The sequence below is a fragment of the Lipophrys pholis genome (genome assembly GCF_963383615.2).
Source record: "Lipophrys pholis genome assembly, chromosome: 7".
Classification (NCBI taxonomy): domain Eukaryota; kingdom Metazoa; phylum Chordata; class Actinopteri; order Blenniiformes; family Blenniidae; genus Lipophrys; species Lipophrys pholis.
Window position 1 is genome coordinate 8,363,096 of NC_137638.1, and position 22,963 is coordinate 8,386,058.

The 22,963-nt window shown below is 41.6% G+C and overlaps 3 protein-coding genes across 5 annotated transcripts in view; 1 reads left to right on the forward strand and 2 right to left on the reverse strand.

Moving 5' to 3' along the window:
• Window positions 1-1,586, reverse strand: part of lrrc8ab (leucine rich repeat containing 8 VRAC subunit Ab) — an 8,093-nt gene extending 6,507 nt beyond the window's left edge. The window contains exons 1-2 of the mRNA XM_080468159.1: window positions 1,470-1,586; window positions 878-1,007 (exon numbers count right to left, since the gene is read on the reverse strand). The gene's annotated coding sequence lies outside the window, so the exon portion shown is untranslated. The remainder of the gene's footprint in view (window positions 1-877; window positions 1,008-1,469) is intronic.
• The window catches only part of ppil3 (peptidylprolyl isomerase (cyclophilin)-like 3), a 15,251-nt gene extending 13,663 nt beyond the window's left edge, over window positions 1-1,588 (reverse strand). The window contains exons 1-2 of the mRNA XM_080468163.1: window positions 1,470-1,588; window positions 878-1,007 (exon numbers count right to left, since the gene is read on the reverse strand). Of these exons, the coding sequence (XP_080324289.1) occupies window positions 878-964 (87 nt within the window). The 5' untranslated portion in view covers window positions 965-1,007; window positions 1,470-1,588. The remainder of the gene's footprint in view (window positions 1-877; window positions 1,008-1,469) is intronic.
• hscb (HscB mitochondrial iron-sulfur cluster cochaperone) lies at window positions 809-22,690 on the forward strand. 3 transcript variants are annotated; one of them, XM_080468162.1, is made up of 7 exons: window positions 939-1,831; window positions 1,918-2,077; window positions 4,767-4,863; window positions 12,227-12,316; window positions 12,461-12,605; window positions 14,616-14,663; window positions 15,914-16,147. In XM_080468162.1, exons 2-7 carry the CDS (start codon window positions 1,956-1,958, stop codon window positions 16,006-16,008), a joined length of 597 nt encoding a protein of 198 aa, XP_080324288.1. In that variant the 5' UTR covers window positions 939-1,831; window positions 1,918-1,955; the 3' UTR covers window positions 16,009-16,147. The 3 variants fall into 3 exon arrangements, with proteins under 3 accessions (XP_080324286.1, XP_080324288.1, XP_080324287.1); XM_080468160.1 differs by having other exon boundaries at window positions 809-2,077; window positions 15,914-16,149; XM_080468161.1 differs by lacking the exon at window positions 15,914-16,147 and adding an exon at window positions 22,587-22,690 and having other exon boundaries at window positions 939-2,077.
• The last annotated feature ends 273 nt before the right edge of the window (window positions 22,691-22,963 follow it).

Consider the following 22,963-nt stretch of genomic DNA (forward strand, 5'->3'; position numbering starts at 1 on the left):
TGTGATAGGGCAAACAATCAACTTATAGTTGGTTTTAATTGATCAACAATGTCATTGAAATTGAATTTCAACTATAACAAAATAAGTATTTGATTAATTGATGCATGCATCCTTAATCTACACGTGTTATGCAGACCTCAGGACTAAAGCTACAAGTGTAAACACCTGGCAAACACATATTCAAGCTGAAAAAGCATTAAAATATGCAGTGATTAACATAACACGATATACAAATATTCTATGGAAATAACTTTACTTACAAAGCACTCCCGTAAAACCCAACAACTCCATGCATGAACAGCCGTGTGTGCATTCGAGTCCTGTGAAGCCCTCTAAATCAACCGCTTGCCTTCTGCGAGTGCGCCACACCCAGAAGTCACTCTTCTAAAGATGATGTTCCGTTTTGGCTCATTTAACCCAAACAAGGCGGCCGCCAGAGGAGCCACCTTGCTCCCCTGCTCTCTATTCTTAGCCGTTTCCGTTAATAATACCCAGAGTATTGTCTGTGGGGGCCTTGAGAAGCACCTCCCTCGACCTTCAGGAGAAGATCCTGTTTACCTTATAGACGCCGCTGTCTCCAGTCGGTGTCTCTCTGGAATACTCCGCCGTCACCTTTTGCACCCTCAAAACACACACCTCCACGCACACATCAGAAGGCCGGGATCAAGAGTTGGCACTTATCGCACAGCGCGTACTTTGTTAGGAAGCAGTAAAAAGGCCAGGAGTCCAGACGTCTAGTGTGATCCGTGGCCAAATTGAGTGTATTTACCCTGGCTTCACTTCAGAGGAACTGTCCCACTACTGTTCCAGTGCAGCAGGGTTGTGAGGGCAGACCATGTAGCAGCAACAAGTCGTGTGGCGACATGACAATACTTGCCAGTTTGGAGGCGTTATCTGTGCTCCTTTGCCAGATGATGATGATGATGATGATGATGATTGTGGTGGACCAGCCACATCTCGTCATGAAGCATTGCCTCTCTCAGAGCCATGCGGTTTATTCAGAACACCTGGAAGAGACGACGTGAAGTTACCTTCAGAGCATATTCAGAGTTAAACCTTGCACACAACACTTGATCATATATACATTTGCGTGTTTCGCGAGGGTCACATGACATTTCATGAACGAGTTTGCATGTTTGTATTTGCCTCTCTGTAAGGCTAGCATGACACGTCTTTGTCATCTCTACGTATCCGAGCGAGCGACTCAGCAAAAAGTTAAAGCCACGGCGCGTTTGCCCGAATCCTACCAACATCTGCGACACACTACCACAACTATCTAGCATTAAGTTACCGTCCATATCGCGGATGATAGCAATGCGAGAGCGTTTTCCCCAATGCTAAAACACGATAGCAAAGTTAGCTGTGAGGCTAGCAGCTAATGAAGTTTTACCTCCCGCCGAGCGCCGTGCTCGATAACACCGCGGTACATCTGTTGCCAACATTAAACATCATGAGGACGTTCAACTTACTTCGTACGTTGTGCTGCTGGTTACTTCAATGTAACATTAATTGCTGAGGAATTGAGTGCGGTGTGGCTAGCAGCTGAGCTAGCTGCTGTTTCCACTGCGTTTCCACCGCCGGGCCGAGCGGTGGCGCTGCGGGCTGCGGACCAACACACGAAGCAGGATGACTTCCGCGGGAGTGATGCTCATGTCATAACAGGGTTATTTTCACTTGTTTTCAACTGGATCTAGTTCCATTTAACCTCTGAGATGTTGACAGCGAAGTGTCTGCGGAGCGTGTGTTCTCCCCGGCTTGCTGTGCCTTCTTTGCGGCTGAAGACGAGCCTGCAGCCGGTTTGTAAAGCCGCTTCATGCGGGGCTCTGTGCAGGTCTGTGAGCTACAGTAACAACAAGGACACATGGCACAGCAAGTTCCCAGCTCCGGGTTTTAAAACTGAGCTGTCTTACTACACAGCAGGACTGTGTCCGATCGGGAGGTACTCCACAAGTCATATGAAACAAAGCTGTTGGAACTGTCAACAGGTTCTTGACAAAACACCCGCTTTCTTCTGCATGGCATGCAAAGTGGTGCAACGCCCAGATGAAGGGACCTCCTATTTCAAGATCATGGACTGGTGAGTGTCTTGTGTGCACAGCTTTCTGTATTTAACAAAGTTTTTCTTTAGTGCAGACATCTGCTGACTTCCTGCACATATCCTGTCATGTCTGGCAGTTAGAAATGTCCAGTAACTACACGCACAATCAGAGTCAATGTCCAGTTCGGGCGGCTCCTTTTAGTTTGCATGATCTCCCTATGCATGGTAATTGATCTATTCTCACTGAATTCCAAGGGGTTGTAGCTGCCATGCGAGTTGGAATGGGGATTCAGTCAACAGCATATTGTTAGAGTAAGAGTTCAAACTGCCAGCATTATCACCCAAGCCTGAGCCATTCATGCAGTGGACTTTAACATGGTGCATCAAGGTTTTATCACCCATTTGCTGGGATAGTCTAGACCTGGGCATCATAAGGCCCGTGGGCCATACGTGGCCTTTTGGATCAGCGTGACTGGCCCTGTAACTGGGAAATCCTGAATCAAATGAAAGTTAATGTGCATGATGCATGTACAATTTGCAAGTTATTATCGTCACGGTCATTAATACATTATTGATTGCCACATGGTGTGTGGCACTACGGGTAGCAAAACAAACAATGGTTACTTTTCAGTTTTGGTGGTTCACAGTGAAAAGAAAAGGTTAAAGGAAAAGTTTTTTTTTTTTAATTTACAAAATTACTGAACTTGAAATGGAGAAAAACATCGATCCTGATTACCAGGCATAAACTGGGACACAAACTGTTTTTTTTTATCAAGAGGTAATTTTCTTATTGAACAGAACTGCAGTATGTCTCAGCCCTGAATAGTAGTGCTAATTTTTCATCTGGCCCCTTGGGGAAACTAATTGCCCACCCCTTGTACCCAGTAACCCCAGTACAGATAAGAAGTGACCAATGAGGATAGATAGATTGTTCACAAATAGTTGTTTCTTCATAGACATGCAAATACGGTCTGCATTGATATCCTGATAATAAACCAGGTGGTCGCTCTCCTCTTAAGCCTGTAATACACAACAGCCACAATTTCCAAACAGAATTGAATACCTTTGATTTATCACATCACTCGTCACCTGAAATGATTTCAGACCCACAGAAGACGGATGGATTCCTGAATCTTGTTAATATCTGCTTTCTTGTTTGCACGGTTGAGTTTTGTGTAGTATTTGCAGATGAATATTTTCCCAAGTTATCGCTGCAGACTCGTGTCTGGGTTTGATGTTGCGCAGATGGAAATATTTCTTTGGATGCCCTTTGAATTATTTTGTATGATGAATAATAAAGTTGATGCCGAGAAACTAAGTTTGACTGGTTCCACTGATTACATGCAATGAAGTTATTCACAGTGGTAAACTCCTATTCAACTTCACTTTCGATAGTGATTCGATTAGATTACAAATGGGAGATCTTTTCAGCTACTTGCTCATGAAATCAATACATGAAAACTGTGGTGGAATAGATTGTATGTACTGCTGCCACGAAGCAAAACACTGGTGTCATTTTTCAATGCGGAAATTTTACATCCTGATATATATTTTTTCAAACTTAAGATGCTTAGCTCCAGGTTTTGAAGCAATACATTTGCATCAAGTTACAGCCTGTTAAAGTTGCACAGTGAAATGTGATAATGTGATAATGTGTTGCCACATTTCATGCTGATAATGTTCCTGGGTGGAAGATGAAAGTTTTCACATTTCTAGCGTGATACATTTTTATGTTGCAGCGTTTCACATTCTGATGATATCAGGAAATGATGTATTATCATTGTTGCAGAAACAAGGAGATAACGTTCAGCGGCTCGAGCAGGGAGTGCAGAATGAGAACGAAATGTGGGTTTGGCTGCTTCGAGGTAGACGCTGTTTTTATTGGTTTTAAAGAGTTAGTATCTCTTTCCATGAGGGCGCAGGGAGAACAGATGATATCCAGGGTCAGTAGGCCGTCTTGTGTGGCTGGCCTCTGGATGGAGGTCTGTTTATGATGGAATCCGCCACCCTCACCACCGGCTGCAGGTCCGTTAGTTCACCAGTTGTACCTTGTAGAACCACAGTTTAGGGTCTCTATATTTCTATAAATCATTGTGCATCCTGATTGTTCGTTGTGCTTCAATCTTTCGAAATCCAGTCACATTTCCTTCTTCGGTGTGGCATTATTGTGAAAAAATACCATCTAGTGAAATGCAAATTTTCTTGTCTGAAGGCTGATTCATTGCTCTTTCATATCAGTTGTTCTATGGTGTTATCACCGGCAACTATTGAGTTACTGGTATGAATTGGTGAAGGGTTATAGGAAGGGGCCCCAGTACACACCCCTGTGGTGTACCAATGAGCGTGGATAGTGTATGATGTCCAATCCTCACCATCAGTGGTCAGGAAGTCCGGTCTCAAGCTAAGTACAACATTTTGATGGATTTCTGACTTCCTAATGAACTTCACAGTTAACGTTTTTGTTAACAGCTGTTGTGATCCATAAGCAATAAAAGGATTAGAGTAAAGGTGCGAGTTAGAAGTTTTCACTTTGAAAGTTGAAGTTAGGAGAGTATCATTAAAAAAAAAAAAAAACTCATGTGGCGTTACATTTACATCACATCCAGTTCATCGAAATCACAAACCACACATTGCTTATAAGTTCCATAATCATGAACTTGTTTTGTCAGTTAAACCATTTGATTTCACCCTGTGTTGCCTTCTATTTTTCTTTTTTTCCTTCTTCCAGCGATCACACATTCACACTGGACACACAAAAGCTGCAGAGACGATATCTGCAGCTCCAGAGGTCTCTTCACCCGGACAACTTCAGCCAGAAATCTGCGGTAGGCCGGAGGATGGAAGGGGAATAGAGATCAGCTGAGTGAGGTGGTTTAGTGAGTCAGAGGACGCTCTCCTATCTATTAGCCACACCGCCACATGGGAAATTGGGTCCGACCCCTTTGTCCCCTATTAGGACGCTTGAGTGTGCATTTCTGTTTTGTTAGCATGATTCATTGTGATGTGACCAAGGGAATAACTCCGGGCAAACTTCAGAGAGATATTCGGTGGAAGACATTGACAAATTTTGGCCCTCGATGGGCTGCATTTAACGTTACAGGCAATCAGTGGCGAGGCAAGCTGAAGCGGAGAAAAATAAAAAGGATGAAAAGAACAGGGGCCATTTGAAAAAGAAAAAGAACTCCTACAAATGCAAATATTATTGATATTGAGTGGTTAGATATACTTTATTGATCCCGTGTGTGGAATTGTTGCGTGGCAGCAGCATAGACAACAGGAAGAGTCCGATGAACATACAGACATATATCATACAGTAATTACTGCACAATACCAACAAGGGAAAGGAATACAGAAATAAAGTATGTGATGAGAATATAATGATATAATATTATAAGCAACTTTATATATTTGTTCGTATGAGGACAAGCCATGATTATTATTATTACTGGGCACAGTCATGTCTTTATTCTTCGTATTTTGTTTTTGTCTTTCAAACGATCTGTTGTATTTCTGGTTTTGAGCCCATCTTGTGTTTGTTAGTGTTTCTTTTTTGTCCCTTTACGGTTGTTTATGGGTCCAATTGTCTCTTGTTTTCTTTTGGGTACCGTTGCGAGTTGGCTTCTTTGTCATTTTTACAGCTTTTTCTGTTTTCTGTGGCATTTAGCTTCTTTTTTTTCAGTTGAATTTCAGCAGCTCACACACATAAATGTTACTTTTCCCATGCCATTCATTATTTACATTCATTTGTAAACCATAGAAACAATCAAGCTGAAATGGTTCCATCTAAAAAATTTCACAAATGTTCCCGGTCCACATTCTTTATTCCAGGAGTTCAGGTTTTGTCCAGTTGACTGTGATAAATTTGATCGCTGCCGTTATCAGAATGTGTGAGACATATTTTGGCTTTGCTGTCGATTGCCCCAATAATGCCACTGCAGAATCTTTCGTAATATTTTGGTTTAACATTGTTGTGAATGATCTGGGTGCTGAGGGCCCACTTTAGCTGCTGTAACTGGCGTTAGAAAGAATGTTATAAATACTTTCCTTTTGGATTCCCTTCACATGTCAGAGTTAGGCCCTGTTTACACCACATTTTCGAGTGAAAACAAAACTTTAGTTGTGTTTTGGGTGTCTGTTCATACAACAACGGTGCTCGGAGCCAGTGAAAACACAACTTTTTGAAAAAGCTCAGATCTCGTCTGTGTGGAAAGTGCAACACTTTATGGGGGTTTTCATTCTCATTTCTACTGCTTTTGTTGTCTTTTTGTGTCTCCGAGTGACTGTCTGACCCTGAGGGCCCCTGCGCCTGTCAGGCTTTTCCTGTAATCTTTCCTTTGGGAGAAAAGTGCATCTAATGACATTAATCATAGCTCACCGCCAGTAAATCTCCCTGGAGGTCATTCCTGTGAGCCCGAATGTACTTTACAATTACCCTGGAGTAGGATGTGCTGGGCCGCCGCGAGCATTATTAATTACACCTCTTCTTAATTCCGCTCTACCTTTACATGCTAAGACGCCCACCGGGGCATTGTGCCTAAATGCGGTGCACTTAAATTATAATATGTAGGAAGAAGCTGATAAAATGACTTAACTATAAGGATACATAAGCTAATGATGTTGGTCAGGGCCATGAGAGAAAAAAAGGAGTTACGTTTGGCAAACTGCCATGATTTTACATCTTGATCATTTGTTTCTAAACATTACAACCAACCAAAGTGTCATGAATAGACGAATGTACGAATATATGTAATTGTTACCGCCTGGCTTATTAAAGGGAAAGCAACATGAAACTTAGAATGAGTCAGGTAGATTGCTTAACAACAAAGGAAGAGAGTCAAAAGAAAACCAAAACCACAAGAATCACGTCCTCCAATAAAAACCCGAGGAGAAAAGAAACGCAACAAAGGCCAATAAGGTTATTTCCAATTAAACCCCAAGCAATCTTAACCACCGAGGCTTCACACGAATGTGAAGGGAAAAAAATGAAGGGTCAGCTAATCAGGCCAGTTTTTGTTTTTTTTTGTGACTTTAGCACGTGTTGTACAAAACTCTTGTAAAGTCTTTACAGCTCCCTAACAAAGTTTTTTCCAAGTAATCTTCACAAGTCTAACCAGATGATTTGCATCTTTTTCTTGCAATTTTCTTTCTCCAGTATTGCTTTTATGCTCTGTGATGCTCCATGGCCATTACACTATTGGGTGTATATTTCTGTGGCTTGATGTCAACAGTTTGGATTGCTTTTATTATTTTTCCAATTTCCGTCACTTTATTTGTCCCCAGGTTGCAATTCAAAGCACATCGAGCAACATAAAGACATGTAACATATAGGCATAGTGGAGACACAAAAGAGGCCTCATATATACATGGAAAGCAATCAAATAAGCATATAAAGTGTAAGTGAATGTAAATAAATGTATACATTAAAATGATAAATATGCAAAAAGTCCTTGCCAGAAGTCAGTAGACCGCAAGTATATATACTAGCGCTGTCAATCAATAATTATTATAAAAAAATTTTTTACAAATTAAATGCGATTAATTGCATTGTTTTTCTACTAAAGACTGACGCTTGAAATGGATATTTATTCAGGGAAAACTGCAGAATTATTTTCAACAAACAGAGACTATATTTAAATCCAAAAAGCTATTTTGGGGGGATGGACAGATGGACGAGCCAGGGGAAGAGAGAAAGAGGAGAAATTAATATTTCACCTGCGAGTATTTCCTCAAGCTTTAGCAGTTTGGTGGCGACTGGTCAGCCAACATGGCAACCTGCTGTTTTGCTGCAGAATTATTTCTGTGGTCATTAAATTCGGTTTTACAAAGTAAAACTAGTGACTTTCACTTTCTCAATCAGCCGTCAGGTAACTTTTTTAATGTGAAACTTTCTGCCTTAATATTCCATTCGGTATTGTGCTGCTCTGTGGCCACGAGGCTGCGCCCGTTTAAAAAAAACAAACAAAAAAAAGGGAAGTAAACAAATCTGCGGTAATTACGTAAAAATGTATTAATGAGTTAAACGTTTAAAATTAATTAATTAAATTAAAGTGTTATTTTTGACAGCACTAATATATACATTTCACAAAGCATTTTTCTAAATATAATTGGTTTGTGTCTTGGTTTGGTCACGTAGGTCAATATGTATTGTTTTACGTTTGCATCTTGTGTTGCATCTGTTTTGTTTATGATCAAGATCAAGCCACAATCTTTCATTTTGTGCTTCTCATTTGAGTTCCTCTGTCTCCTTCTCGGATATATGTTATCTTCCTGAGTTAAAACCCCAGGCCCCTGGCTTGTTCACTGACATTTTTCAAAAATGAATACCTCTGAGTATTGTCAGATTGTTAGAAGGTGGCAATCACTGATTTTATGCAAATACTGTAGGTCAGTCTCTAGTCAGAGGAGCCCCATTCAGCTAATGAAATGAAAACACAACTATAATTGCTCTGTTGCTGTGGAGAAGCTTTGGCAAATCAGAGGAAATTACCTTGGTTATGTCTCAGGGAGTTCATCGAGTTTAGTGACGACTAATTTGGAGTTTGACATATGGTCAGGTGCAAAGGTAATCATACCCAATGGACTTAACTGAGTGAATTATTGACATATGTGAACTATCAATCTTCTCTAAGATAGAGAGAGAGCAAATCCTTCAGTTTCCTTAGAAGGCTTTCACATTTGCTTATATGTATCTTGATATTTACTGAAGGAATGTCTAAGGAAAGGATCCATTCTATATCCTTTTACCTCACTTTCTCCCTCCCTATAGTGGTCATTGTGGCAATATGGACAGTAGAGAAACTGAAGCATCCCCTTTTCCCTAAACATTGCAGTGCATCCCAGGGAGCCCTGAGCTCAAACTGAATGCAAAGCAAAAGTCCTATTCCCTCCATTGGAACCTGTACTAACTTTGAAGCCCGAACCCTGTTGGCCAATACTGTACACCTCCAATGGAAGGTGACAAGTGAGTCTCCTGCTTAGCAGCCCAAACTACCACAACTGGTTCCTCTCAGTGTGGAGGAGCAGCGGTTCTGCTTTAAAGCGGTCATATTATCCAGCTTTTCAACACTTTCACATGGGTCTTGTTGGTCTAAAAACCTTGTATTCAAAGTTTATTGCCCCAAATTCAGCTTTTCCTTGATTTCCAACCATTTGAATATTGGATCATATGAACTGCATTCACAATCTGCTGTGTCTGTGTGAGCTGGACTGGCTCCGCCCACACATGCCCATCTTGGGAAGTGGAGGAAGTACTTTCTCTCGTGGTGCCATGTGCCAGAGCCGAGCTGCCTAATTGTGGAAACATTGAAACAAACGAAAAGAGAGATGACAGATTTCCTTCACTTCTGGGGGGGTCATTCCCAGACATGGGGATACACATTACTGTTGAAAAACCGTTACAGTGAATTTTGCATAATATGACCCCTTCAAACTCCTCCAGGACTGACACACGTGTGAGTCTGACACAAAGAATGGGGCCCGCCAGGTTTGAAGTTTGGTTCAGGCCAAATGTTCATCACTACAGTTGAGGGCGAGAATGTATTCGCTTCCTGTGTGTATGTAAGGATGAGAACAAAGAAGACACAGGCGATGGAAGATTTCTACGACATTATGAAGTCAGAGGAGGTTTTAGCTGTCAGGCTACAGCTGTCGAGAAGGTAAAAGCACTCAAACTCCAGAATGTTGAAAAGGATAAGTGGATAACTTTCCTTGAGAATTGAGGGTCAGATTTGGAGCAGTCGACGTGGGTAAACGATGTGATCATCAGTAGCCTTGCTTGTATGTGCAAGAGGTTCTAGCGGATATAGCCATGACTGCAGAGGACAAACTGTGAGCCTATTGAGCAACAGGTGGCTTCTTTTCTTCCTGTCCAATGGAATAGAGGTTGACCAGAACAGCGTTGAAGCCTTTCACCTGCTGCCCGGGAGGCACATTGATAGCAGAACAGTCATGATTATGACTTGCTAAAACGAGGGAGAAAGTCGAGAGGCTTTCTCTAAATTAATCGACATTAATGAACATCTGACCAAACGGAACAAAGACATTGGAAGGAAAGATCCAGGCAACGTAGCTCTCCAGTTGTACAAATCTTCATCCTGGGCTTGTCTTGATTGGTGATCCATCAATAATTGGCAAATGAAAGGATAAAACATTTTTTTAAACCCTCCACGGTAATTGTGGGGGCAGAATGTACATTTATTTATTTATCTATGGTAGACGATGTATTGCATGTCACAAGGTAATTCAGTTAACCACTGCTGGTGTGATTGCTACATCTGACAGCTGCACTTGTTGTGATTTTCTACCATTCTCGGTAGTGCCCCTTTTTCCAGCAGAAATACGGCAGCATGTTTAAGACGCCTGCGTTCTAGTTTTATTTTGTCATGGTAAAGTTCGAAGTTGTATTTCACTTAATAGAACAACCTCAAATCCCACCTAGAGGTTAGTCACAACAATTAAACGAAAATGACCAAATAATAAAAAGATATTTGAGATGTTTCTTGTCGAAACGGCAATCGCATGGGCGACGGAATAAAAAAAAAAGCAGACTGCTATGACAACCCGTTCTCTGATAATATTCTGTAACGACTGTACCACAGGGAAGCAATTAGAAGATTTGATTAAGGCCAAGATCAGCCGACTATAACATGGGCAAAGTGGTAATCGGAGTAGCTTCGTCTTTTCATAACTGTCCACAGCAGTGAGAAAAGTTAATGCAACATTTGCCTTCCGTTAAATCCGACAGTCCCCCCTCCGACATTGTTCATGAACAAAGACCTTGAGATGGTTCTCTTCATTTGAAACAGACACGCTATCTGATGCCAAAGAACCACAGACTTCGGTGCGTAGGTGTATTTGGAATTACGTTTTTGGACACGTCTGACCAAACAGGCAGGTTCCTCTGTGGTCGTGGCAATTCTGTGTGGCGTCATGGCGACATGGTTAAAGTAATGACGGATCAAAACACGACGCACCAAAATTGGCTGTTCCTTGTTTAACTTTTTGGAAGTTCAGTCACTGAAGATCATTTTTAATGAAGCTGAATATAATCAACATGATGCACTGAATAGTACAAATCCTGGAAAGAGCTTACATTTTGGTTGGCTTTTGTGTTTTAATGGTATCAAGTGTCTTTTGTAAAACCAGAACATGGTGGGAGAAAATAGGTTTGGAGAAGTGCTTGTTAATTCAGCCCACAGTAGAGTTATGCTCAGGAGGCTTTTTAGCTGATGTTTTACACAAACATTTTAGACTCGGGCAGCTTTCACAGAAAGAAATGAGATCTGTGCTCTTGGATCTAAGCCGTGTAAAGCTAAGTGGTGTTTGTGGTTTATTTTACTATGTTGTAAATTGTGGCAAATTTTAACATTTTCCAATTTCCCGAGATCACTAAGAAAGCAGTTCGGGAAGAATAAGCATTTTGAAAATAAGATGGGGGAGGAATGGAGGAGACGACGCGCACTGCATTGCACGCAATTTATTCTGTACACTCAGGTGGAAACGCACAATGCAGAATGTTTTCATGGCATGACCTGAAAGCTAAACTCACATTCGGCAGTGAGGAGTGAAAGCATAAATGGCTCCTTCACACACAACCTGTCCAATATCATACTGATTCTGGTTTATTTATCAGCACCTCTGGCCATTTCTTCTTAATTAGACATCTTCCCGCCTCAGGGGTCTTCATCACGTATAGAAAACTCATTACTTATACAAGGCTACAAGGCAGCCACCGAACTGTAATGGTTGTTATTACAGAAACGGCTTCACACGAAGGGGCCCATGGGCCAGAGCCTATTGATTTCCACCAGAGCTGACAGACCCGATAGCTGCACGGTGTGCTCAGATCTGCCAAGCATTTCCGACATGTTTTCCTCCCTGTCTCGTTTCCACACATCTGCCCTGTCAGACTCACACCTGAATCTCTTGAAGGGTCCCAGAAAGCTCAAATTCAACAAGCAGAGCTGCCTGCCGTAAACCTAATTGTCAGCATCACCAAGGCTTTGCGTCTTAAAATGTGACAGCGGTGCAGATTGAGATGGTAAGGGGTAAAACAGCTCCGGTGTTATTCCCTTCTGTCACAGACTGTAGCCGTTTTGAATGTATATCACAATAAAGATTTTTTTTCTGTATTTTTGGGAGTGAGCCTGCATTCATTAGACACAGACTTAACCAAACGCTCTCTTTCAGAAAGAGCAGGAGTATTCGGAAAGCCAGTCGGCTCTGGTGAACAAAGCATACAGGACTTTGCTCAAGCCTTTGAGTCGCGGTCTTTATATGGTGAGTTTGAAATCTCTGACTTTCACTTGTAAAGAATAGTTTATTTTCTGCGAGCCCCGTCTGGCTCCTCGTTTGTTCTTTGCCGTCTGACAGTCAAGACGCACATTTAAGAAAGCAGATTTCTATTGTTTTTTTGTCTTGCAGCTGGAGCTGGCGGGGATGCGCATTGAGGAGGGCACCGACTCCGAAGCCCAGGCGGACTTTTTGATGGAGCTGATGGAGATCAATGAGGTCCTCGATGAAGCGCAGACTCCAGCAGAGGCCACGAAGATTGGCCACGACATGAAAGGTAAAACGCATGCGTCAAAACTAGATTTAAATTCTGGTTAATTGATTTCAGGCGATTGTGTGTCTATAGACATACAAACAGATGGCCGTGTCTCAAAAACATGAAACACAATTTCTGTTTTCGCCAGGGATGCACAGAGACAACTTTTTAAAAGAGTTCTAACCTTTAGCTACTTGCCGATGCCGAGTACTGATACGAGTACTTATTATTAAATGCCGTTAAGTCTGATTTATAAGCCATACGTAAACGATACGCAAATTGAATTGCTGCAGAGCACCTCCGCGCAACAGCCTTGAAGGCTACAGTACACTACAGTATGCATAGGGCAGTGTGTAGTCTATCTACGTACTAACCCATGCGTACAAAATACACAATGTGGAGCCAAGCTTGCTGTGTGCCGCCACACGCTCCAGCTCATCGGTAATGAGTGCATCAGTCACACTTAAATCATGTTTAGTATGTAGCATCGCTTGTGTGTGAGTCTCAAAACTCTTTAGCATGTAGCATGTAGCACGGCTCAGTGCGACTGGGTCCACTCTGCAGTGAAACTAATGAGCAACATCGAGCTGCTGGTCCATATGACTCTGGTGATTAAGGTGCTGGTGTTGTACAAACTAGCTCTCGCCTCCTCTCGATATTTTGGCAGATCCGAATTTACAGTCTGCCTCAGTTTTGTCATTCTCATCAATGCTATAGAATCTCCAAACTGTGGACATCCCTCATGGTCTCTTGTCCACCTGCTGCTGACAGTATTAGTACCCTGTGCAGTATCGGTCCCGATGTACTGGTATTGTATCAGTGCGTCCCTCGTTTTCACATAATTTAATGAAATCAAGCACACTCTGAAAGCTTTTTTTACTCAATGTTTCATAGTTTAGCTTAAACTATTAAAATATTACAGAAGATTTTTATTTCTTTTGAAACCATATTGACCATGATTAAAATTGAACAAATGCATTTGTTTATATCACATATGGAACATTTACATTTTTGCCTGGTCTCTAGACTCCAAACTTCAATAATCAAAAGCCCTTTCTGTCTGAGACATGCCCTGTCTAACGTTTTCATCCTTAAAGTTTGTGTAAAGTGGTTGATTTTCAGCTCAATTTCCTTTTATATTAGGCAGTGGATTTAATTTAATTTAATTTATTAAACAGGGACAATGTACAATTTAAACATAAATGTTGCCATTTGATGCATCATACCAGATTTAGCCGGAGGCTAATTCGCATCTGCAGTCCTGTGGCAAGTAAAAGACAATCCATCCATAACAAAGACATTCACAGGACAATGTTTAACACACAGAGACACATACCAAGACATGAACAAGACAAGACAACACTAAAAAATAAAATTACCCCGACTTATCCCCGAAAGATCTTTTCAGTGGAAAAAAAAAAACACATCAGGCTCGAATCATCAGTTGAAAAAAAAAGGAGTACTTTATAGACATCTTAAAACATGTCTGGAGGGGATCTTGCAGATTTCTGCTCCGGCTCATCTGGAAGCACCTGTTGTTACCATGGTAACACCCAGAGCAGAGCAATATTAGCGGATTGAGGCTCCTTGAAGAGCTACTCAGTCAGAACAGCAACAGAAGAGCAACTGGTGTGCACATTTACAGTGCAGGGAAATGGAGCGGGGTGGGAACGGCCCACTCAGCCACCAACATTGACTGTTATTCTATCCAGAGGTAATTACAGAGCATAATTGCAAATGAAAGACTAACTGGATGAGTAACACGTCCGTGCCTGTCCTCTGCGGAGCGGGGGCTACGTGGCGCACTCCTCCAGCTGTGTCAATGCGGCACGACTTTGATTTTTCTGTAGTGGTTTGTTTACTTCAAATCAAGCAGTTCTTCTCAGCAGTGAGTGTGCTGGTAAATTTCTAGGAATGAAGACCCCCCCCCCCCCCCACACACACACACACACACCTCCAACCTGTGGCCCTGTATGTGCCATGGCTTGTCAACACATGCATAACTAGAACTTGTCTGTTCCTTATCTGCAGGGAAGCTGGCGGACTTAACAAAGCAGATAGATGCAGCCCTCTGTGAAGGTACAGTCACTCCCACAAACACTGCCTGCTCCTTACACCAGCGACAAAACACTTGAGACGATGTGGATAATGTAGATGACAAGGGGTGCAAACACTGCCTGGGTACAGAAACTAGTAAATCACAGTAAAGACAATTAGAGTTCAGCAATCTGCACAAAAAACTGGAATAATTAATGAAAAACGTTCCTCAATGTAAACTTGCAAATGTTGTTGATGAACTTGTGGTTCTGAAATTGTTGTCCTGGGATCAGGGGATAGCCTTTTCCCAGCAGGAATTGTTCCCTCGAATTTTTCTGATAAAAACCTATAATTGAAGTGAAAACCTATGATGGATTCAATTAAAACACACATTTCTATTACAGGGTTTATTGTAGGTGTAATGGAGATGAATGAAAATCATAAATGATGCTTAAAAAACCATTAGTAGCAGAGTCTAAGGTTCATGTTCAAATTTAATATTAAAGTATCGCTTAAACAATTATGGTCTGCTGCAAATCCCTGTCTGTTTTTCTTAACTATGTTTTTGTTACTTGATTTTGAGCACTGTGTGGTTCATATTGGATGTTGTGGTCTTAAGTCCCCCAGGTGACACTTCACTGACGACTGGAAGCCAGTGCATGAGCTCAGCAGCACTTCCACCAAATCAATGCCTGTGAACATAGTTGATTATTTAGGTTAAAGTTGTTTCCTGCAGATAAAAAACAACAACTCATAAATACAATACCAAAACCTCACTGTCTTGTCATTAAAATTCTCAGAGGCAAAAGACAAAGCTGTTCTGTCATCAGATGACTCAAGCTGGGAATGAATCATGTCCTGCAGATTAAAAGTGAGAGGGACCATGCAGGATGTTAGGAGCAGATAGTTCAAAACCCTGCATTTCTGATGGTATGAGGTCAAATTGATGACTGTGGCATGGACAGTTTACGCTCCAAGAGCATCCCTCACACTGAAAGACTCCCATATTTCAGTGAAACAATGCTATAAAGTAAATACTGCGTCCATCACAACAGTATAGTCCTGCAGTAAAAGAGTCCATGGGCTGAACTGTTGCCTCCAGTATTTTTCTATTGTGACTAAAATACAGCTTTATTAGATTACCAAACCATTCTGTTTTTTTATTCCCATTTTCACACATCGTCCCAAACTTTTTTGGAAAGGGTTTGTTTGATGAAGCTTCCCATTAGGTTACCGAATTATTGATTCACCACATCTTCACTCTCTTTCTTTTTCTTTTCCCGTCGTTTCAGGGGAGCTGCAGACAGCCAAAGCACTGCTGGCCCAGATGAAATACTATGCAAACATCGAAGAGAAAGTCAAAGAAAAACTAGCAGAATTCATGTAGATTTTCCCTCTATTTAATATTTTAGCCACTTTACAGTTTTATAAAGAATTGCACGAGTTATTGTACATCTGCCATGTGATGATGTAATGGTTCAGATGAATAAAAACAGTTGTGTTGCGTTATACACAACCAATCAATGATTTGTAGTGGTTTTTTTTTTTTTTTTTTGCTATTTTCATTGAAGTCTGCATACATATGTAATGTTTCCTTTGAATTCGATTAATTACACAAGCTTAATCACATCCACTCGTCACTAATGTGTCAGTAGATATTACAAAGATCGACAAATGCTTCTGATTAAAATGCCGCATGCAGTGGTTATTTGATTATCCTGCATATTAGTTCAGCATTTGGTCATGTGGGACTCAAACATGCAGGCTCTCGCTCAGTTCCTCAGGTTACCTTTAGGTGGCGACATAACACCTTGGCAGTCCTCTTGCACAGGACTATTACACGTTGTTCCAAACCAGACATGGTACCAGGAGGAAGTTCACAATTGAGGCAGACAAGCTATTGAATTATTAACGGCGGCTTCGTTAAACTGGAAGCGTGAATGCTGTGATGATCAGGAAGACCCCACATGAATGACGACGAGGCAAAGACCTGTGATCTCTGGGAATCGTGGGTAAATTGCCGCGCGTTGACCCTGTGTGCCCGTGCCTACAAAAAGCATCAGAATGCAAATGATTCCATCTTCTTTTCTGCCTCACTTCATTTTTCTTAGTAGCATAAAGGGGGAAAAGTGTCATAATCTGTAATTACTTTGCAAATTGGAGCTCAAATTGTGTTAAGGCCTTTTGATACAGGAAACTGATAGAGGTGTAACTGCTCAGTAATGTGGTGGGAGTCACTGTATCTGATGGAGCCATCAGATTTCATATCAGATATGTTATACAAGATACTCCAGCACCTTTCCCTCAGCTGTATTATGAGTGTTAGTGGTTTTCACACTGACGCTGTTTTTTTCTGTGCCGCAGACCAGCGGAGCGTCCCTCCATAACACATCCTGACTGGTTGTTTATTAAGTCCAGAACAACAGTGTCACATGTCTGCGGCTGTTTGTGCTTTTTTCGGTACGGAGGAGCAGTTTTCTTAATACGCCTGGATAGACAGTGAATTAAACCGGGGCTTCTCCCCCCACGAGGAGACAATCAGTCCTATTTATTATTCATGTCGTAATCGGAAGGCATCAGCGGTGCCTTTAAATTAATGAGAAAACTTCGATCGACCGACAGTAGGGCCACTGCTGTCTCCCGGAAACTCTTCAGAGATTGAGTTTGAAAGAAAGGAAAGGGTGAAAGAAAGAATAGGGGGGGGGAGTCAGTAGAGCCGAGCTGTGAAATTGACTTGGATGGGAAAGCTTGGCAGAAGAAGGAAGAACATGTGACAAATGTGCAGCTTGTTGTATAAGTAAGGCCTGCATCTGACATGCAGAGCTTACCGATGCTGTTGAGAGTGTTTACCGGTCACAGTGTCCTATAGGTCTGTATGACCTAGGAACTGCGATTCCTATGTGGTAACAGGTTTGGAAATGAGTTTATTTAAAGAGTTGAATGGCAAATTTCAAGATGCAGCCACCAGCTGCTTAGTATTGCCTATTTGGTTGTCCCAGACGAGCCCGCAAGAGAAGAAATCGTAAATAAAATGAAAATTGGTGTAGTTTAGGGGTTTTTAACATCAGGCTTGTGAGCAACAACTGGCCCACAAGTGGCTCCATTCTGGCCAAACCACCCAAAGAAATTGTAAGAACTTCAAAGAAAACATTTTCCAGAGGTTTCATTTAAATTGCCTTTACTAAAGTAATTATCAGTATCAATTGTTTGGGTTTATTAAAATGTAGACATTTCCATCTCGTGCACTCTGCACCACAACAAAGTACAACATTAAATTTGAGGGTTATTATGGCACAATTATGGCGGTTTGACCCGTAGACCCTGAACTAAAATGTGTTTGACACATGTAAATGTGTAGTTTTCTGTTTCTGTTTGCACTGTGATGGAGTTAGTGTATCCTGTCTTAGTCAGCTGAGATCAGCCCCAACCTGTGGCCGCCTGCAAACATGATGCATGATACAATTCCTTGCATTTTAAAAGTCAGCGGCTTTGTTATTCCCCAAAAAATGCAACCAGAAGTTTTATTTTATTGATTTTTGTCTTCAAAAATCTTAGGCATCATCTGCTCTTTTACTAACATTTTAAAATAAAAAATTGGAAAACATCACCCTTGGTTTTGTGTTTTTAGCTGTGTTCACCCCTAACCAACAGCCTTTTAGAGTTCCAGGGCTCTGTAAATCCCTAGGTGGCGTTGTTGGTCTTTCAAATTCTAATGTTTTTATATTTTCTCCAGGAAACGCACGCACGTTTGGATATGACATTAAATTGATTTGGTGGTGGATGTTTGATTTTAGCTTATCTTCAATCTTTCAAATCAAAAATGGATGAAGAAGACATTTCTGGGCTTACCTACAATGATACGCCATACCATCTGACTTATATCGCTTAATACAGGATTTAGCAAACGTGCATTTCTATCCAAATCAAACATGACAAATCTAAAATTGTGTACCTATAAAAAAAAAAAATCATATAACTGAAATTACAATTTCACCTGGATTAAGTGTCTAAATAAGCTCTGAACAACGTGACTAATAGTTGATGTCATAATTGCTGCATTAATCATCTCCACGTGGCCTCAACATAAATATCATAACGAGATTAATGTGTTCTTGTGACCCATGTCTTAATCATAATGTTCTCATAATCACATTAGGACTGAAACGTTGGTGGGCCACGGGAACACGACGGCAACACTCCTGACAGAAACCTAATGGGAAAAGAAAATTCTCATTACAGGAGCAGCACGGCTCATGACGAGGGAGAACAAACACCACGGGATTCTTTATGGACCTCCAGCTATGGATACAAACGGTAGCCAATGAAAGGTTTGACTGACAAAAGGTCAGAAGCAGTGGAGGATGACTCAGTGGAGTCGCGCTCTTTTCTCAGAGCACCGAGTCTTTATGATCCTCGCCCCTCTGCTTAGCGTCTGTGTGACTCAGCCGCTGAGTGTCAGCCCCATCTTCCCACAGACACCGCGAGCCCGCTGTGCGTTCTTGTGCCTCACCAGGTACTAATGCCATTATAATCTGCTGCTATTAGGCTTTCTTCCCACCCTTAATCCGCATTTTTATTTAGTTTGCCTTCCTCTTTTCACCAAGCTGTGTACTTTCTTGTGTATAAAGCTTCTCTGGCATGCTGAGAAATTATTCTCTAAATGTACTCTTTGAGCGTACGCCAATCAGCCACAACATTCTGCGCACATGAAGTGAAAAACAAGGATTATCTATTTATCGTGGAACCTGGTTGGGGGAGATTTTCCACGGCAAATGAACATTTCATACTCAAAGTGGATGTGGGGGGTCGATTATTAAGATTTAGGCCAAATCACCACATTCTAGTGGAATGGTCAAGGTGGTCAAAGGAAGTCAAAGCAGTGAGCTGGCGGCCCATTCTCATGCTGAAGGCTGACCCAATGTAGTTCCATCCAACAGATGATCTTTACCTTAAGGCATCAGGAAACACAGTGCATCACCGCTATAAAACCTTGATTATGTCTCCAGTCTTGCGTTACATTACTTCTCAGTGTAACTATTTCAGCAAACTCTTCGATGTCTATCATGTCGTATTTCAAAAGCACTACCTTGTTCCCCCATTCCTTTGTATTTCAAACACGTGGTTGAGTGCCGTCTCCGTTTTCTGCCCGTCTTCGTCTTTAATGCGGAATTAGACCGTTAAAACTTTGGATACGATATATCGAGCGCTCCAGATTGCCTTGTTTCTCCTCATTGAACGTAATTACCAGTCAAATCGGAATCTGCTTTGACAATCACCGTCTTTGTTCTCGGCTGCATGTTTGCGGGGAGAATTCCCGGAGGTACGAGCCTTGCTGCTGCCGAAGTTGCGCTTTTGATATAGGCCCCGTCGAGAGATTTCTGGGGGAGGGAAAAAAATCTCTTTTCCACAGCAACATGAGAAGGAGTCCTATGCATTTAGGCATATATGTGTGCACCGATTGTTGCACGTTCATCTCAAACACGTTTAACTTCTAAGAATGGGTAATCAGCCAAACACAGCTGCTCTCAGGTAGCATGAGGCTGACGTTAAACTCCTTGTCACATGCTTTACCTAGTGTTATCGAGTTGAGTTATGCACATGTCAAGTGAATTTTCCGTTGTGTTTTGAAGCCAATGGCAGAATTCTAATGTCTTAAGGCAGGAGTGCCAAACATAAGGCCTGTGTGCCAACACAGAAATGCAAGAGCCTCCAATCCGGCTGCCAGACAACCAAGCAAATGGTAAAAAATCTCAAAGAATACAATACAATACTATTGCAACAACACGTCATCAGTAGCGTAAAACTAACCTGTCTCACGACAGTCTAATCCAAGCTCACGTTTCTGGGTGAATTCTGCTTCACAATGATAGGAAGAGCCGACATCGAGGGATCAAAAAAACGATGTTTCTATGAACGCTCGACCGCCACACGCAAGTTATCCCTGGGGTGTAACATTTCTGACACCTGCTTGAAACCCAAAAAGTCTGAAGTATTGAAACTTGATTTTCTTAGACAAATGTTTTAAGAGTAGTGGCCACAACACAACACTGAGACCACAGCTGAGATATCAAGGATGAGAAGTTCAGGAGTATCAGGAGAAGTTGTCCTGGGACATTTCACGATATTTGGCACCAGAAAGTTTCATTATAATATGTGTTGAGATTGTGGTCATTTTCCACAGTAATAGTTTGGCGCCACAACAATGAAAAACCATCAAGTTTAAATCTAAAGGTTATTATGGCAACTTGAGATGAAATTGGGCTGTATGTGGCCCCTGTTAGGGAATTCATTCAAACGGATTCATAACCAACACAGTATGTTACTAAAATGGCACAAAATCAGACAGTCTTTGTAATATTGTAGTCGCGGAAGAAGATGATGTTTTTTCAAAGGCAGCAGTGGGTCAGGATGTCGAGACAAGAATAGGACTGACTTAGATGTGAGGAAGTCAGTGCAGGAAGGTAACAGTTCTCTCCACAAGGTTCTGCCTCAACCTGACCGGCTGGAAGAAGAGCAACAAGAGGCTGGACCAACCTGAACACCAACAGTGGGTTAGCGGAGTCTCAACCACAGCTACTCATTGGTTCTTCTCTGGGGAGGTTGGGTCTAGACAACAGCTCACCGACTGCGATTCTTCTGAACCAGACAAAAACCTTTGTACAAGCTTTTTTTGTGTTGAAATAAATTAATAAATTTGTAATCTTGCTGCTCAGAATCAACAAATGTGTTAGACACTCCTGTCTTAAGGGATTCATCGGCCTTCAGTCAGATTCTGTCAGATTCGAATGCTTGATCCAATATCTTGCTCATTAAACTCTAAACAAGAGTTCAGGTCATAAAAACTATGAACACACTCAGTGAAATCCATTCCTACTAATTGGAGCGTAGCTTTGACTCAGTCAAGTTTCCTCAATGTTAGGAAAGTGGTCGAACAAACTGAACTTTGGGTTTTTGTGCTTGTTCAGAAAACCTATTTCAACCTGAGCACATTTTTTTTATATTTCCTATTTTCACTGCTGCAATTCCTTGCACCTACAGCAGCAAAAATGTGCAAGGGACAGACGCTGGAGTGCATCAACAAAGTCAAATAATCCAAAGAAAACAAATATCGGTCATGTTTACAATGTCTCCACAGCTCACTGGAGTCTAATCTCCAAAGCAAAGGCAGGGTCCCGTTTTAATTAAACATCTCTGAAGAAGCAGGCTGTGGATTGTTTTTTTTTCTTCTTCCTTGGCACACACCTGTCCCATTGAAACACCCAGAGATATTGCTTCAAAAAGGCTCTTTTTTTTGGGTTCTGGAGTTTGGAAAGCCTTTGAAGGTGAAGAACCCCGGGTTTAAACAAGGTGTATGTGTGTGGAAACGGAGATCAGCCGTTCACTTCTAGATGAGTGGAGCGCAAACTCCTCGCTGCAGGTGAGATCGCGCTTACCTCATCTCGTCTCCTGTGCTGCGCTGCAAATACCCCAGCTATTTCACACCCATCCCACTGTCTGAACTTCTGGTCTGGCTTTGTTTTTCCATCCCATCTTTTGGGCTGATACTGTTTTGTGTTTCAGAGCTTTATCAGACTCTGGATTCCACTCAGACAAAGTAAAAGAGCTTAAAACTCTTACCAAGCTCTGAATTCAAATGAACAGATTTGCAGCTTTTCTTGATTTACTTTCTTGTCTTTGATGATGCACAAAAAAAAGAAGAAGAAAAAGTATCTCCTTTCATGAATGTATTTCATTATCCTAGAACTCTGAAAATACAAACTACTGTACTTTACTCTCTACCGACATCCAATCATTGTTTGGATGGCAATTAATGATGGACGACTCATGATGCAGTGCTGCACAGTGGAGGAATGGTTCGCACTATGGTCGTTATGGACATCACCATTTAAAATCCAGGCTTAACTGGTGTGACTGTGAGTGTTTGACCTCTGATTGACTAACGGGTGTTTTCCTGCCTTAACCCAGGGTCAAGAAAGGATCGGCTTCAGCTCCCAAGGCCCTCAAATTGGAAAAAACTATAGATATGAATGGGTGGACTAATAATTTTGAGAAGAAGCTCAAGGTGGAACATCAGCTCACCGGTTACCATGCATCTATTGATGACAACATGAACATTTTGAATATATATATATTTAGTTTTTATATACAACAGCTTAACCATTTGTTAGTGGATGTTATGAAAAATAACACATGGTGAATGTATGTGGAACTTGAATGAAAGAAAGACAGCATCAAACTCAACGTCCTCCTTGCCTGAATAAACCCATCAGGCAGTGGCGAGGCTTTCCTGTGAAAGAATGGCTCCACGCATCTCCAATTTCTTTCACATCATGGCGAAATTG

What these genes read in the sequence shown, in the direction of transcription:
- hscb (XM_080468160.1), top strand. Translation starts at nt 1,713, where the DNA reads ATGTTGACAGCGAAGTGTCTGCGGAGCGTGTGTTCTCCCCGGCTTGCT. An exon ending in ACTTCAGCCAGAAATCTGCG is followed by an intron (nt 4,864 to 12,226) that starts GTAGGCCGGAGG and finishes GCTCTCTTTCAG; the next exon opens with AAAGAGCAGGAGTATTCGGA. An exon ending in AGATGCAGCCCTCTGTGAAG is followed by an intron (nt 14,664 to 15,913) that starts GTACAGTCACTC and finishes CCGTCGTTTCAG; the next exon opens with GGGAGCTGCAGACAGCCAAA.